Raw genomic sequence first — 17,836 nt, forward strand, 5'->3', positions numbered from 1 at the left:
TCCCCCCCCCCCCCGTTGCGGGAAGAGCCGCGTATTGTTTGAAAAGATCGCAGTCTACGGTGCGACGATCCCGCGAGTCTTATCGCGAGATATCGCTGGATCGACGTGGAAAAAAGAAATACGCGACCGAAAAGTATCGTCGCCTGGCATCGACGTTCTCTCGCGTAGGAGGAAACGTCCGCGAGAGCGTGAGACACGCGTCGCGTTAGATATCGCTATTCTGTTGCGCGATACGAATGCGAACGCTCCTGCGCTCGTTTCCTAGCTCGTTAACGAGCCAATTTACGCGTAATTACTTTACTTGCGTTATATAACGCGCGTGCCGTTTTATGTCGATCGCTCGAACGCATTCGCATACGTGGAAAGCGGTTATCGACCGCGCATTCGTTCGAAAGATCCATCACTGTATCGATCTATCGATACCTCGCGCTGCTTCTTTAAAAATGTATCGTATTATTCGTTGAAATTTGTGAGGGACCGCATTGTATATTCGTTATTTAAGTAGACATATATCGCATTCGCATACGTAGAAAGTAGTATCGACCGCGTTCGTTTGAAAGATCCATCACTTTATCGATGTATCGATACCTCGTGCTGCTTCTTTAAGAATGTATCGTATTATTTGTTGAAAACTGTGACGAAAACTGTACGCGCGGTTCCAGCTACGCTTGTACTTGGCGCGAGACACCACCGTGTCTCGTGATTATAGCAAAATTTGGAATATTAAATCGCCAGTGATTAATTAACAATTAGGTCGAATAATCCGACACAACTGGCCGCTATATTATTCAACCTAATTGTTGGATGTATTATCAGTTAAGCCAACGGCACACGATGCTATTTTTTCGACTGGATCGCTCACGAGAGCCAATCGTCGTAGGAAAAATAGTATCCTGTGCCCCGTTGGCTTTAGTTAATTCTGAGCTAACTAAAATTAGACAATTGATCGATTACATTTGTAGACTGGACATATTTTTGAACAATAAAGTTGTACTGCCACTGCAAGCGCATTAATTCCGCGCGTTGATTTCGGCGGAAAACGAGCGGGGAGAAAGTAGACAGACTAATTGTCTAACTTTAGCCAATGCAGTATTAATTAATTGCATTATTGAATGAACGAATCGATATACGCTCCCTGCCCAACAAAGTACGAAACGTTACTGCGGGCGTATTAATTCAGCATATTGATCCCGGCAAGGGCGAGTGAGGAAGGGACAATTTGCAGAGGTGGGTGATTTTCGTGTAACAAATAGGTGTTTATTTTAGGCGACTTTCGGCGACTGTTCGTCGTACTTTAACACGTTTTTAAGTCGTCTTTTAGACATACGTAATCTGAAAGGCGAGTTAAAAACGTTTTATAGATGTCTTTTAGCTAATTGACATGCGCGTTGTTTGGGATACAGCGGTCATGAATGCCTTTACACCTGAAGAATAGGAAAATTTATTTTACACTTTGGCACGTGTGCCGGACAATCGCCAAAAATCGCCTACTAAGGCCCGGTTTTACCAAGCGTCGCTTAACTTTAATCTTGGTTTAAATCATGTTTGTCTCGTTCTAGAGTAACAGTTGGAAAGAGACGAAGAACGAATTAAGCTAAGCTTAAAGTTCCGCGACGTTGGTGAAACCGAGCCTAAGACTCAGTTTCACCAAACGTCGCTTAACTTTAATCTTACAAGTTTAATTCACGTTTGTCTCGTTCTAGAGTAACAGTTGGAAAGAGACGAAGAACGAATTAAGCTAAGCTTAAAGTTAAGCGACGTTGGCGAAGCCGAGCCTAGGTGAGTCTATGTGCGATAAACAATCGAGTAAATAGAAAATGTGCCAATATACGCGGTCGATATACACCATAAATATTTTTACGCCAAGTTACGATCGCCGTACGGCAGCGAAGGGCGTCCCCCTCCCCGAATGACGTAAAATTGTCGCTGGGCGGCCGCGTCGGCGAAGCAAACGCTGCATAACACTGCAGAATATCCTTGAAATAGAACGTGGCCCGATCGATTATTTTATTTCGATAAAGGTCGCGGTTTTCCATCGCGCCTTTCACTCCATTTCGACTGTCCTTTCGATCGCGTTTACGCCAAGTCGAGCGGGGATTATTCCGCGTTTCCCGGCTTTACTTTCATCAGCTCGGCTGATGTCGAAACCGTCGAGCGTTACGATCGATTTACGTAATGAGGCTCCTAGGCTGAAGCGCTCTTTGCATTTGCATGGCAGACTTGAAAAGTTCTGTACTACGGGCAGAGCCGATTTTGTGGCCCTTGTGCTGTGATTTTTCAGAGGCCCCTCGTTTTCCTCGCCAGCTTGGACGACCAGAAATAATAATTGATCCATCGAATGCCTTTACACCTGAACAAAGACGCTAAAGATATCCAATAGGAAAATTAATTTTAATAAAATGAATTTTTCTATCGGAACATATTGAATTTAACGGCTATTTTCAGGTGTAAAAGCACTCGTGACGCCGAGTGTACAATAAAACAGTCCCCAGAATAAGAAAAAAAATTTTTTCTTATATTTATTATTGTAATACCAATTTTATCAACGAAAAATACATTTTTCAAATTTTTCCTATACTGATTGTGAGCCGAGGAGGCCCCTAATGTGAGCCCTTAAGCTGCAGCTTATCTTAACTTATTATGGCCCGTACTTTGAATCCTCTTTGACCGATAAAAGCGCCTCTAAAAGTGGCTTGTAGCCAATCAGAAGGCCACTTATTAGCCACTTATTAACCACCATGGTGGAAGTATACAAGGTGACCCATTCCCGTGGATGCGCAGTAGCCTACAAGTAGTGGGGACGATCCGTCCAATAAGAGCCGTGCTTTTTTGCGGATACCTCTTTAAGATTAGGTTGGGTTATGATTTGTTTGACCGTTCAAACTGCCGCCACGCAAAAAAGCACGTCGTTTATTGGCTGGAAGGAATGCTACCCCCTCTCATCATGCGCAATGGTTCACCTTGTATACTTCCACCATGATTAACCACTTTTAGAGGCGCTTTTATCGATAAAAGAGGTTTCAGAATGCCTGTGTGTAGACTCGGCACTGACTACAATAAACAAATTCGGAATTTTCTTCGTTTCTCTGTAAAATGCGAAAAGATCTACGACCATCAATAGAGACCTGCAAAATGAAATCAAAATAAAGTCGAATTAGAGGCTTATAAAGAAGTCAAACGAATTCAAACGAATTCGTTCGATCGAAGTTCGTGTACAAAGTATAACTATGATTTTTCAATGTAACTTCCATGCTGTTTAGCTGAAAACCTTTTACTTTGAAAAGTGTGCGAAATTATTTGAATCTCTTGTTACAATGACGGATTCACTGTGTTTTATGATTGCATGCGTGACTTTTAAATTTATATAGGAAGTTTGACCAAATATTTTACAATTTTACACAATCTTTTTGTTTATTGAGTTCTAAGAAATTATCCAATTCGCTTATCGTATAAAACTGACAACCTACGATGATCTCCCCTTGTTACTTTAATCTGCGATTCCTTAATTATTAATGCATTCATAAAATTGCATAATAATATAATATACGTCCGCTATATGTCTTTTGATTATTATTTAAAGAAATTAATTTTTGTATATCTTGTGAGAGCGCACAATCGAGATGCGTTCTTTGTAAAATTGTGAAATTCGCGCGCACAATCCCTCTGAAATTATTTTACGTAATCCTGTTATTCATTGTATAAGGCGTACCGCGAAATTACGGTCCCGTATCCGGCTCCCGTGGCTACCGCAAGGACGAGGTACACGTGGAGTTAACAACTGGTACGACACCCGACAATTGTGCGAATGACTTGGCGTTCTTGTGTCCGAGCTGTTGTGGCTATCCGTGAAAAGCATGCGTCTCAAAATTCGTCCGCAATTTCTTGTATTTATTTAATTATCATAGATTATTTACTTTCTATAATCCATTAGCAAAGTGAAATTTTATTTTGCTATATAGAAAAATTTAATTAAAAAGAGATTTAGAGGAAAGTCCTCTATTATGAGATAGATAGCAGGTCATTTCAGCTTCCAAATTTAATCACAACGATTTCACGATCTCACAATGAATTTTCCATTAAACAGATTTTATTCCAAGGGCAATAAATTAACGATAAAACCGCAAGATGATTAAGTTCATTCCTTGGCGGAGAACTCTACGCCCAGTTACAAATTTTCTAAAGTTTTTAATTTTTCAAAGTCCCTTGTCTAAAGCAAATTTAGATTAAGTATAGAACTCCACGAGAGGGGAACGAATTTGTGAGTCGTCCAGAACTCGCGGATAATGTCGCGTCGAAGAACCAAGGGACAACTGGTTTCGATAGACACCTGACCTAGGTTCAGCGCACGGTAGCGCCTCGTTCAATCGATATGTCCTCGACCTCGGTTAACACCGCCCTTTCCTGTTTGCCGAAGGATTTATATCGCGACGACAGGCGTCTGGAAGAGTTTACTTGCTGAGATAAGCACGACGATGCGTCGCTGACTGACATTGTTTTCTTGTGAGATAAGACCTTAGGCAAGATTAGGTGGAATTTTCAGAGATGCGGTCGTACACGGACAAATACTATTGCTGCACGCATTTTGGCTGAGAAAGAAAACTGGAGATTGCGCGTTGCGAATGAATTAGCTCAATCTTGATATAGAGGAAAGTTCCCTATTATGTGATAGACTCCTAATATGAGATTGCGGGGTTCCTGTTAAACTAATAGGCATCTGCTGATTCCACCATAGATTTATTACTCTTGGAGTGAAATCTGTTTAGTGGAAAATTCATTGTTAGATCGTGTAATCGTTGCGAAAAGAGATTTGTGATTGAATTGGGGTGTTGAAAACCTGCTATCTCATATTAGAAACCTATCTCATAATAGAGGACTTTCCTCTACGCACGCAATATGTCCACACAAATTTACACGATACCATCTCTGAATGAACATACTTGAAACACAGTAAAATATCTAATTATACCTCGCATAAATCCCGGATGAATGAAGTTTACGCGCGTTTTACTACCGTGAACTCTCGTTTCAAAATGTTACATCTTCAAACTCTTAATTCCTCGAGCAATGAACAGGTATGTCTTTTTTTTCATGGTAAATGATAGCCGTCGCGGCGCCAAGATAAACGGAATGGACAAAATGGCCCGTTGCGGCAACGAAGAATCTTCTCTGCAGTCCCCGCAACCGGTGCACCCGGGTCAGTCAACTCACGCTGCCGCGATCATCACCTTGACGCCTACCGAGACGCCGATCCTGGCAACGTGTGCCGTCACGGCGACTGACAAGGTCACTGCCACTACTACCAGTTCTACCCACGTGCCAGGTGCCAGATCACCTGATAGCCCTAGTAAGTAGGATGGACAATCCTTCCCGCAGATTACGTTTGCATTAATTGGCAACCGACTATTAATTATTGGACTACTAGATAATTGGAGTAATCTTGCTGGAAACAATTGGAAGATCACTGTTTGATAGACTCGATAGAGATATGAATATTTCCTTTTGCTTCTACGTAATCTGGATGCTTGCCAAATGTGTAAACCGAGGTGTAAACCCAATATTTTTGCTTTACCTACCTTGCCGGAAATAATTCTACAAAATTCTACAAAAAAAACATAAAATATACTGCCAGAATCTAAGAAATTCTACGTAAATTTAAAGTGTTATAAAAATCAACGTAAAAATGCTAGAATTGGAACGCTTTTGTTCATTTTTGTAATGTTCTGCAGGTAAGCAGATGTTTTAATTCTTTAAGATTTTGTTGCTTCTCAAATTTTTAAAAGTAGTAAAGTTTTGTACTAATTTTTACAAAATTGTACATTTTCTTGAAATACTACTTGCAATAATTTCTTGATTTGAGAACGTTGTAATTTGTGGTACTATTTCGTAGATATTTTTACAAAAGAATAAATGTTTCGACGAGATATAAAAATTTGTACAAATTTCTATTTCAAGTCGATTTTTTTGTAGTTACTTATAGAAATTTTTTTCCGCTAGCGTACGCTGTGACATTTTATTTGCAGAATCGTTCGAAAAAGTAACGCTTAAAGAAGGAAAATAAGGACCCAGCTCCGAAATACCCTTGATCTCAACGTATATTATCAAGATCACCCTCTTGAGTAACTAAGGTTTTAGCCGTCACTCTTTATTAAAAAGTTATTAACAAAAGAAGTTTTATGAAGTGGGACACGTTTTTAAACACGACTCTTTAATGTAAATGGTGCCTGAAAATTAAGTTTTATAAGTGTGGAACCTAAGAAAACATTCCACTTATAAAAGTTAATTCCCTCAGGCACCATTTGCATAAAAAGTCGTGTTTAAAACCGTGTTATACACGGCGCTACATAGAAATATTGAGGAGCCAACACCTATCTTTCGAGCAAAATTATTTCTATCGTACGGTTTTCCACATTTCGACTTTCCACGCGAAACGAGACTCGTACGAAGAAATTTATATTTCCACATGTTTGAACTGTGACTGCGATTAAGAATTTACCATCGGTGGTATACAATCAAGATGAATAAATAAGATCTTTTTTAGAATTGAAAAACTGTAGAAGTTTTGAGATCTCACAATATTAGTTAAAATTGGCGGACATTGAAAGTTGCTGAAACTTTAATCGCGACTATCGCAAAGTACTTGGCGAACAGACGAAAGTTCGGAAGACATAATCAATACGTGTGTAGTTCCTATTAATTCATTGCTGAAAGTGGTTTGTTCCACATTCGTTGGAAACAGATTCATAATTGCAAAAGGAGATCGACTTCGGAGGATCACACCGATTTCTCCAAGAAGCTTTTAGAGAATAAGTGCCAGATTATCCTCGAAACTTTTATTTTTCCTTAAAAAGCGGACGCGCAGACCCTTCTCTATAGCCGCTCTCAATCACGATTCCATCTCCCGCTGCTCAATTATTAACCGGAATATATCATGAGCAGCTACCACCTCGCCGCCGTCTCCGTTGGACTCCCGTATACCGAGGCCATCGCCGTCGGCTCTGCGTCGCGCCGAGAGCTTGCGCTTGCGCGGCGAACGTCTACCACCACATCATCCGCGAGCCACCACCGCCGTCGCAGCCAGCACGGCCCTGGTCGGCCGCCAACACCATCCCCGTCGTCACAACCACCTTCTGCCGTCGCCGCAGCTGCATCAACATCCGGACCATCGTATCTTCCCGGTCATCACGGAGAATGGAACCGACTCGCCGCGACAACGATCCTTCGTGAGTGACCCCCTGAACTCGTCTCCTCCCCGAAAACTTGTCTCCCAAGTCCGGAGGAAAGCCCGTTCATGTCGCTACGCGCTACGTGGACGAGCTTGCTTCGACTTTCCAAGTATCGACTGCTCGACGAGAAGCTCTGGCGGCGAATACGATCGCTTCGTGTCTCTCGTATCCGCAGAAGAGAAAGCTGGAAAGACATCGCAAACGGCGTAGCTCTGCAATCCCGGGATTGCATTAAAGATTGAACGGTTTAAAATTGTAGGACGTACCGCACCGCGCGCGCTTTGCTCATTGCACCGGTATTAGACACGCAGAATGTTCTGCACGAACCCTCGGTGTTCGTTCTTTTGTATTTCCCTTGTATTCTTTCACGCAACGACAAGCGTATTGAGAGCACTGAAGTGCGGTCTACTGCCGCTCGTGTCTTCCAAGATCCGCTAGAGTCCTCGGCAAGAACTATAGAAAAAATTGATCTCCGGCTTTCGCGTGTGGCGTATGTCAGAATCTTGATATGGAGACCTTTACCTTTACTCTGTGCTAACCGTGGCTTCGGGACGGCGCTCAAAGTTCCGTTGATTAACGGCCGATTCGCATGTTAGGCCACGGTAGTCGGCTTGCTCGCCTTTGCGTGACTGGACAGGTGTACCCTAGATGAGTGTCATTATTCCAAGTGTAAATATAAGAAATCGTCCAACAGGTAGGCAACTCGTTATAAATCCACCCACGTATCGATTTCCACGAGCTGTCATGCATAAGCCGTGCCTTGCCTCATTTTTTTTCCAAGCCTAAGTACTTGGACATTTTGGAGACAATCAAGAAACGTTAGTGAAATAGTTAGCTACTTTTGGCTAATTCTCGTAAGAATTTTCAAGATAATTGAGAAGCAGTAACGAAATAGCTATTTTTCTTTTTAATCTGTTCGAAGGTTCGGAAATTTTGGAGACAATCGAAAAATATTTACGAAATGATCAGCTGTTCTTGTTTTCCAACCCGTTTAAAAACTCTGAAAGGAGGTCATCGAGAAGCGAAATAATTTGCTATTTTTTTCTAATTCGCTTAAAGGCCAAAAAATTTTGAAAATGATTGAGAAGTATTAACGAAGAATTACTTAACTATTCTTTTTTTCTGATTCGCTCAAAGTCTAGGAATTTTAGATTTTAGATAATTGAAGAACGTGAACAAAATAACTATTCTTCAAGCCACTTGAAGACCTAGAAATGTTGAAGATAGTCGAAAAATATTAATGAAGAAATATAATTAGCTATTCTTTTCTATTCCGCTTGAAGAATGTCGGAGATAATCGACAAATGTTAATTATTAGAACGAATTAAATTAAAGGCCAGCGCTAGGCAACAAGCACAGATTTATGCGATACAAAATTATGTGTGTACAAAGTGCTATCAAGAAATTCCTAAACTTCATCACTAAACAAAAGTACATCGTTCCTAGATCTTATTCACCTTCGGAGCAGGTCCCTTTATGAATGCACATCCCAGCGTTTTTGCCACAAGTGGAATACGTCCTGCAAATTCTTTTTGACGAGTACGTTGAGCGCCGCCGGCTGATTCAGTTTGGATCATCTCTACGGTGTCAAATCTTTACCCTTTTATCCTGGAGAAAAGAAAGAAGTCGGGCGGTGTTAAATCTGGCGAGTGTGGAGGACGAGGGACACTTTTTTTCCGCGAAAAACTACAAGCGGTGTGTGGTCGTGCCGTTGGTCACGACAAAGAATTCAATTCTTTATGCGCTACTTCTCTCGACGTTTTCTCCTCGTATTTTCCCTCGGCTGCTTTAGAACTTTGCGATAAAACTCGGCTCGCTCATCGTTTGACGAGGGGGAACAAACTCCTTATGTGTAATCTCGTCAATATAAAAAAATCGCAGGCGATGCTCGACATTCATCAGACAGAGCTTCCGGGGCGTATTACATTTTTCGTATCGGCGTGTGCGCTCCCAAGAGAACTATTTTGAAGGTAACGGTGGTGAATGAGATCCAGGTGTTTTATTTAGGCCCGGTTTTTCGTTTTCCGCTTAACCGAAAGTTAGTCGGCTCTCCAGCTTGGAAAAAGGTCGACTAACCTCTGGTTAATAATTAACCAGAAAAACTTAGTGATAAATTTCGGGAACCTTTGGGTAGCACTTCATATACATTTCTAATTTTTTAATTTAAATTGGCATTAATTTCGGAAATAGCGTTGACATTTCCATGCTGTTTTCTTTTACTTGTTTAGCGATTACCGTGAAATATTAGAATTTATTAAGTTTATGTCCAGGTTCAAACGCTGGTTGAGGTGATTTTTTCGCAATAAATTTTCTCCAATTAAAATTGCCAGTTGTGTCGGTTATCAATTTTCCTACACTGTTATTAAGTTTATGTCAAATCGAATGTCATCTATTAAGTTAGACACTTTAGGTTCGATTTTTGTAAAATACCACTTAAAAAATGCCATTTCCATACTTCAAGCAACTACTGATTCAGCTGCACGGTTGTATCTCTATGTAACACGGTATCTGTATCTTTTGAAAGCTTTGAAGCTATTCCCATACTTCAAGCAATGATTAAAAACGCTGCGCGATTGTATCTACAAAATTAACACCACCGTATAATGTATACGACGTACACTGTCTATTCTATTCATATCTGTTTTAATGAGTCGCGCTAATGGACCAATGTACCGTTTAGAGTCTCTCACTGACACCGGTGAGGCCGCGGCCAGGTCACGCGGCCTCTGGGGGACCGACGACAGCGGGAATCAACGACGACAGCGATGTCGAGAGCGTGAAGAGTTACAGCAGCGCTTGCAGCACAGCGAGCGCCTGCGAGCATGCGTCCTTCGCATTGAACGGCACCACCTGGTCTGGTCGGTCGCGAAAATATGTCGTGCACTGCTCAAATTATGCCGGCGACAACGAACAGTACCTGACGCCTACTCAGAGAGCGGCTAAACAAGTCCGGAAGTTTCAGGTAATCGAGTTACCGCTATGTAAGAGCTGCAGATCTCATTCGTTATCAGTTAAGCGCAATATGCGAGATATATTTTATACTTCGAATTGACGCTGAGCCAACGAGATTTAAATCGCGTTTAGCGCGTACGCTCAAAATTACCCAGTTGTTAATATCTCTATCTCGGTTATGTCCAGGCTTTGTTGAAGGAAGCGCGCAAGGAGATAGATGAGAAGGACCGGGAGATCTTGCGTTTGACGAAAGAGGTTGTAGAGTTGAGGTTGTACAAGGCCTCTCTGAACAGTCCGGATGAGCGAACGGATAGCAGCGACGCTCTCACCGTGCGCGAGAACAATCCCTTCTCGCCAGAGTCGCCGAGCAAGGATCTTCCTGATGAAGTCGCCGCGGAGAAATCCATCGCCAGCCCGGAAACGCCGGAAAAGCGCACGCATACGGATCTCCCCTCGTCATTAGCTGATTCCGGACACTTCGAAGATGGTTCCGTCCATTCGAAAGACTCCGTGTGCCTGCCTGAGTCGCAGCCGGAGATTACTGTCAGCGCGACAACGTGCGCTAATACCGTATCCGACGATGTTGTTTCTGACACAAATCCTGTGACGCCGACGAGTGCAGAACGAGATGAAGAGAGACGTCGATTAGTTAGTCATTACGAAGGTAGAATCGAGGATATGCATAGGCGGCATGTTGATGAACTGCAGCAACTGAAACAGAAGCACAACGACAAGGTCAGTAGAGTCTTTCATTTGACTGGTTATAACTTTTTCGTTCTTCGTTCTCCTTAAAAAAAAAGAAGAAACTTATTTTTCATATTGGCAACATGTTTGTAGGTGGAGAGCTTGTTGAATCAATTGTCTGAAGTAAACACTCGTTACTGCGAGATGCGGCCGGCTATGGATATCGCCGAGACTCGCGCGCGTGAATTAGAAGTGGAATTAGAGGCTGTGAAGACTGAGCTTAATGAGCAGAAGACGCTTTTAAATGAGCAGGAGGAAAGAAATAAGCAAATGTACCTGAAAATGTATGCCAAAGGTCAAGAAGCCGCGCGCATTGAACAAGCCGATCAAGTATGATAATTCATATCGAAGATAAATGTAAAGATGAAAAACATAAGTAAGACTCAACACTGAATACTTTTCATAAAATTGCAGATATTCGTGCAAGCACATCAATCACCATCTAAAGTCACCGTTGCAGAATTGCTTCAACAGCTAACTGTTACACAAGCTGAGTTAGAGAATATTAAGGTGAGATGTGATTTAATTATAATCTACTACTCTAAATTCTGCGTTGACCAATATAGCAATACAGCGACATAGCAGATTGACCGAAAATTTTATTTGTTTTCTGCAAGGATGAGGGATTTTCAATTACTATATTTTTAAATAGAAATCTTCTAATATTTAACATAGAATCATTATTAAGATTGTCATGAGTCTCAACCGGTTATTAATGCCACAGTCTTTTTCAGCGAATTCATCAGTTTCGTTGTCAGCAACGAGCTTTCATTATATTAGACCGCATTTGCACACAATGAGTCTCTTATTAGTTCGACATTTGCATTCTTCTTTTCCTTGCTTAATCATTAGTATGTCTCTTATTCTCTTTCTGGATGTGTTCTATCTAACTAAAGTATAACGAAATTCGTGTAATGACTGATTTTCTCACGATTAAGAGAGAGAGAGCGAGATTTGCTAGCGATTAATTATGCTAACACAATAACACGCCTAATAAAGTGAATCCCAGGCGCGGTTTTTTTTACGCAGTCCAACCAGCTTTTACATTTGCGTCGCAGGCATTGTTTGTTCATTTCTCACATTTATCATACTTATTACACTTGTGAGGCGTGTACATCACATTTCGAGCATCCTTGTAGTTCACAATACTCTTGTACTAACGATGTACCACTTTTTTTGGTCGCCGCTCACACTCCAGGACACAAGCTACTCGCCTGAACCTCACATTTCAGCCGAACGTAGCCAAAGTTTATTAAGCGCTCAGGAGGCTGTTTCTCTCTGGGTCCTTGGCACACGTAAGGTCTGTATCTTGACTCGGCTGCGACGTGATGACGCAATTCTCATCCACTTTTTATCGCCCATAAAGTAGCTGTTGTTCGCATATACGATGCACCGGATTCTATCGATGTTTTACTGCGTCAAGAGCTGATATTCCGACACACAAACGTATAATGTTTGTTACAGCTTATATCTCTTATAAATTTCGTAATTAGATAAATAATTGGAGATCTTTTGTGTGATTTATATGAGTAATTTATTATTTTGTAATTTATTGATTGCGTGTTATCTCAGAGTGATCGTCATTCGTTCATAAATGAAAGAAGTGACGTTAACTTTGGGGCAAACTTTTGTACGTAATTGCCGCAGGGCGATCAGTTCTTGAATAGACAAGGGCGTGTGGAAAAAGAGCACGATTGCGCTCCTCGTATCTTTCTTTCCTCTACATTCGCGTTAGTGAATGCTTGCTGCAACAATTGCATGCGGATTATGAAGCACAAACGTAGGTGGTTTATACTTCTCTATACGTTGCTCTTAGATCGGGCGATGTTATCCAGTGCACTTGGAAGAAACAGCCTCTTATATCTTCGGGCAATGTAAGTCTTGCACGAGCTTACAGCAATGCACGCTTTCACCATACTTTCACTGTATTGCACACAAGACATGTATATATTTGAATCCAGATAGATTTATTTAATTCCACTTTATATTAATGCATCAAAATGTAATATTGTGTCGTGTCTCTCTATGAAGCTAATATATATACATATATAGGCAATTTTTAATTAAATATATATACTATTAATTATTAAAACTTAGATATCTATGTAATTATTAAATCTTGAAAATAGAACATATGTCTGAATTCAAATTTGATAAAACATAATCATATGTACAAATAATTCAACACTTTCCAATTGTATTTTATTAATGTCTCGATACTTTAACTTTGTTCTTTAATGAGTGTGCTATTCTGTTTTTTTTTATCAGGCAATGTATAGGCGTATTGTAGAGGCGAGAAGCAGCCAGGGTACTCTCGACCCAGAAATTACCCTGCAGTTCCTTAAGTCGGCGATCTACTATTTCCTAACTGATAAGGAGAATCATCACGGTCACTTAAATGCTATTGAAAGTATCTTAGGCTTCACGGACGCAGAGAGGCACAACATCGATAGGTACTATCGAACGGCAAGAAAATAATATTTTCTAAAAATTTTCAATATAAAAAGTTATATCATTATTGACGACTGGTATTATATTATCCGACTTAATACTTCAAAGTATGTTTAGTTCTTTGGTTTCTTTTAAAGACATACGTTTTAATGTGTTGAAAAAATTATTTTGAATAGTTTTAAATTGTTGGATGTCTGAAATATATATTATAAAAGCGACTTGCTTGTCTCATAAAAATTGCTAGCTAACCCATAAAAATATATGGCACGTAATTTGTAAATAGCTAGCAATTTTATGAGATTGCTTTTACTTGTACATTTGAAGTTCTGGGATTTATCAGCATAAATTATATACATATAGTTACGACTAAATTTGTTTTTGACTATATGTATGTAATATCAGTGCTCTGCGATGGCCATGTATTACAAATTAATATCATGCGTATCGCACGACTTGTATGCTCTAAATTAGTAGATACATATTCTAGTTACATTTCGTAAAAAGATATATTACCTAGTTATTGCAAATCATATTTCGCTCCTTTGATGATTATTAAACGTGCATTGCATTATAAATAAAATATCCCAAAATTGAGCAAGAAATATATATATGACAAATTGTGCTAGAAGAATTCTAAATTGAGAATTTATCTATACGTAATTATTTGAAATGCATGCCCATCCTTATACAAATAAAAGTTGAATATATATCTTTCTCGTTATCACGCGGAGTTTTCCGAAAATAGACAAGTTTATTTATATATATTTATCTGTTATAAATAAAATATATATCTATATATACACATACAGATGTATGTATGTACAACACATGCATATGTATATTCAGGATAAGTTTTGTCTATCTTTCAAATTTTTAAATATGTACAAGAAGATGATTTTGAAGTAAATGATCAATGAAAGAGAAATCATTTAATTGTACATATGTAGTGATAACTGAATCATACTGTATATATTATCTATATCAAAGTCTGGTGACATGACGTCCAGATAAGGTAATAATATGGAGACTGAAGGATATATCTTGCCTTTTTATCTGCTCGTAGCTTCAAGTTAAGTAGGCCGTGCTAGACTAGGCCTGCTTATACAAGTGCAACTATTAGTGGACATCAAAATAAGCACACTTCCTATAATCTTATAAGTATTCATTTTTTACAAAATACTTTCGTGTATTTTAATTACAACCAAAGACAATTAATTTTTGTGAATGAATATTTGATTATAATCACGTTAATACTTGGCACCAACTATCGGATTACAGTTACCTTTTGTTATCGAAGCTCTGAAACTTGTTCAGCAATAAGAATATCATAAAATTAGACGTAAGTAATTTTCTTTTTGTCTTTACCCTTATAAATCTTTATGTTACGCGTTACATTATTTTTGGTTTACAATCGCAGTGATAAAACGATAATTTCTTTAGCACTAAGATTTTTGTAATTTTGAATGAAATTAGTCTGAAAAAAGGGTATATATCTAAGGTGCCAACAAGTACGAACGTTTATAGCACATACAGATCGCTTCTTGAAGCAACATTCTCCTAATAAATGTTTTATAACTCAAGAAACATAAATATATTGGTAGTAATACCTACAATATCAAAACGTCCAATGTCCAAGAAATGAATATAGTTTCGTATACAATATGTAAATGCGATTACACATTTCTCTGAGGTGGTAGACAATTCATTTTATAACGAAGTTCCTTTTATGTGAGTGTTATAATGCTAGGCCTAAGATCGATTACAGCTAATAAAGCTCGACTGTCATTCCGTCGAAAATAATGACAAAAATGCTAAAATAAGTATTTGACATTTTTCAAATAGAACATTGTGTTATTTTGACTCCGAGCTACGGTTTCCCCGCAAATTTAATAATTATGTATAATAGTAAATGTTATTCGGTTTACCTGTATCTTACTTTTATATACAGCCTGATGAGAAACATTCTATCTAATTAATTTATCCACATACTCGTCAATGTTTCGATTGTATCATGCAAGTGGGAAAAAAATAAAAATTCCAAAGCTTTATATTATTTTTTCCTCATTCCAAAATTACGCAGATCTCCATAGATTATATGTGCAGAGTGGATAGCGCGGAAGTATCGTGATACAAGGTTTAGATGTATCGCTAAACAATTTTTTTTTATAATTATTTACTAAGTCATATAGTACAAAATACATATGGAATCACTTCCTTCCTGTTATGATAATACCATCGTATTTTTGTTGGAACCATTTAATAGCGTCTTCTTTGGTAAGTCGATGTTGAAAACCGACCTTACCAGTTTTTCTTCTTCTGTGGGCTACGTTGAATCCTGTAAATTAAACGCGCATTTCATAATTTCTATTTATGCTGTTACTATATTTACGTGATATACATATGTAATATTTAAATATTTAATTAAAGTGTAGTCTCAATCAAGTAACACACCCAGTAAAATGAAGTGGGCATGGGTTGCAAATATGAAACATTTTCTCTAGCACATTTTAATATATAGACAACACTATAAAACAAGGATATCTATGATGCAAAATGTGCAACATCATCTTATGTTCAATATACAATTAAAATCAAGTCGTAATGTAGTTATTACTAACCGGGACGTCCGAGTACAACGTAGAAGTCTAAACCGTATATACCAATACTGGGATCATACTTAATTCCCAGGTCAATGTGCTCTTGAATACCAAAACCAAAATTGCCAGTGCAAGAAAAGTTGTCCTTTTTCAATTCGTATTCGCGCACCTGTAATTAAGTAATAGATTAGAATCACAACGCAAGTGCAAATCACACATGTAAAAACGTTTTAATTCACCTTCAAGCCGCGTTCCAGAATCTCCTCAGCTTTCGCGCCACGTACAGTGCAATGTACAGCGATCTTTTCATTACGACGAATACCGAACGAACGTACCGTGTACCGCGCCTTGGAAAAGACTGGCTGCTGACCGGTCAGTTGTTCCAGAACCTGTATAAAAAATGATTTAACGTTTAAAGGCTCACTTGTTAGAAATACTTTCACTGAAACAAAAGCATGCTTAGAAAATCTACCTTGGCAGCACGCGTTAGTCTATCACCGGATTCGCCCACGCAAATGTTCAGGCATAATTTCCGGATTTTGACTTCACGCATTATGTTCTTAGACGCATCCTTCGGCTCCTTCTTCACCTTCTTGTCGGTTTTCTTCCCGACTCTTTTCTCGGGCGCTTTCTTTACATCCTGCCATTAAAATAAGTATTAAGCATACGTTAAAATTCTTAAGTCTTAGAAATCTACTAATTTACAGGCATAAAACTTTGTTTCACAATTGGAGAACTTCTGCAATTATTGTTTCCTCTAGGACGTACTCTCTAGATTATCAATCTTTATTTGATTGTAAATCATCAAAAGAGAACAACGAAAATTGAGATGTAATGCAAAGTACAACCCACGCGAGTAACGTGGTAGCACATCTACAGAATTCATTATTAACCTATAAATCAGTACTTTCAATCTATTCGGTGCTGATAACACACAGTGTTAATAATCAATAAATCATCTATACATTCGTCAAACGTGAAAATCTTTCAGAACAAATAAACCAAGATACTTTATCACAAATGTAATAATAAAATAGATATATGCCAATGCCGATTAAAAACAAGCGTGCGCTCTCGACCGCTTCGCAGTGACATTTTCGAACATAATCGTTCGAATCGACAAAAAATAAACGTAATCGATAATTTCTGACAGCATCAGTTATTTCTTTGTTATAATAATATTTAATGGAGTTTAGTGATGTAAGAGATACATGAAAGTTAAAATAAGCGTTTTTAAGATATGAGACGTAAACTCACCGCCATGTTGAGGAAAAGAGGAACGAGGAACCCTTCATGAGGCAAGCTTCTGGCTTACGTGCAGCAGGGTTGCCAGCAATGCAGTTTTCTCTCACGCATGCGTGTTGAAAATTGACATGCGAACTATAAGTCCCAGTCTACAATAGAGATTTAAGCCCTAAGCCTTAAGAAATTGACTAATCACAGTCGCGCATTCTACTCATACTTGACCGTGATTGGCCAATTTCTTAAAGCTTAGGGCTTAAATCATCTATTGTAGACTGGGACTAAAGGCCTATGTCCACGGTACTAGAACCAGAGAACTTAAACCAGTTTTCATTTGCTCACACTTGACCGGAAATGAACGTATTTTTAAATAACTCTTCTTTGCAATCGTGTGTATCTCATATGAAAACGTTTGAAGTGCCATTGAAAAGGTTTATGAGTCATTCGTTAATTAATTATTTTTTATCTGGCATTTATCCGGAATAGATAAATTAAACGTTTTTATACGAAATCGTTTGTATTTTGTATGAAGAGTAATAAAATATGATTAAAAAGGTTTATGAGTAATTCAACAACATTTTCATGAAGAATATCTATATCGCTATAGCTTCAATAAAATCGAAATAT

The 17,836-nt window shown here is 38.9% G+C and overlaps 2 protein-coding genes across 4 annotated transcripts in view; one reads left to right on the forward strand and one right to left on the reverse strand.

Moving 5' to 3' along the window:
• LOC105562535 overlaps nt 1–14,130 on the forward strand; it is a 15,415-nt gene extending 1,285 nt beyond the window's left edge. The window contains exons 2-10 of one of the 3 annotated variants that reach the window (XM_012013452.1): nt 5,103–5,344; nt 6,937–7,220; nt 9,904–10,185; nt 10,362–10,910; nt 11,013–11,249; nt 11,334–11,429; nt 12,118–12,219; nt 12,736–12,793; nt 13,188–13,272. In XM_012013452.1, coding sequence (XP_011868842.1) covers nt 5,103–5,344; nt 6,937–7,220; nt 9,904–10,185; nt 10,362–10,910; nt 11,013–11,249; nt 11,334–11,429; nt 12,118–12,219; nt 12,736–12,793; nt 13,188–13,198 — 1,861 coding nt within the window. In that variant the 3' untranslated portion in view covers nt 13,199–13,272. Of the gene's footprint in view, nt 1–5,102; nt 5,345–6,936; nt 7,221–9,903; nt 10,186–10,361; nt 10,911–11,012; nt 11,250–11,333; nt 11,430–12,117; nt 12,220–12,735; nt 12,794–13,187 lie in introns of all 3 variants that reach the window. The other 2 variants (XM_012013450.1, XM_012013451.1) reach the window with 2 other exon arrangements.
• A 1,279-nt stretch (nt 14,131–15,409) lies between these two features.
• Nucleotides 15,410–17,316, reverse strand: LOC105562537 (60S ribosomal protein L11-like). The gene is made up of 5 exons (XM_012013453.1): nt 17,225–17,316; nt 16,440–16,607; nt 16,207–16,356; nt 15,989–16,136; nt 15,410–15,705 (listed from the first exon to the last, which is right to left on the reverse strand). The coding sequence occupies exons 1-5, from the start codon at nt 17,228–17,230 to the stop codon at nt 15,578–15,580; spliced, it is 600 nt and encodes a 199-aa protein (XP_011868843.1). The 5' UTR covers nt 17,231–17,316; the 3' UTR covers nt 15,410–15,577.
• Between the last annotated feature and the right edge of the window lie 520 nt (nt 17,317–17,836).

The sequence above is a fragment of the Vollenhovia emeryi genome, unplaced genomic scaffold, assembly GCF_000949405.1.
Source record: "Vollenhovia emeryi isolate VEMERY1.0 unplaced genomic scaffold, V.emery_V1.0 DF939186.1, whole genome shotgun sequence".
NCBI classification, from domain to species: Eukaryota; Metazoa; Arthropoda; class Insecta; order Hymenoptera; family Formicidae; genus Vollenhovia; species Vollenhovia emeryi.

Bases quoted from the DNA above. Each gene is read 5' to 3' on its own strand.
- LOC105562537 (XM_012013453.1), bottom strand. The intron at 16,137-16,206 runs GTGAATTAAAAC...ACTTAATTACAG, and splicing joins TTCTGGAACGCGGCTTGAAG to GTGCGCGAATACGAATTGAA. The intron at 15,706-15,988 runs GTTAGTAATAAC...TTTAATTTACAG, and splicing joins CGTTGTACTCGGACGTCCCG to GATTCAACGTAGCCCACAGA.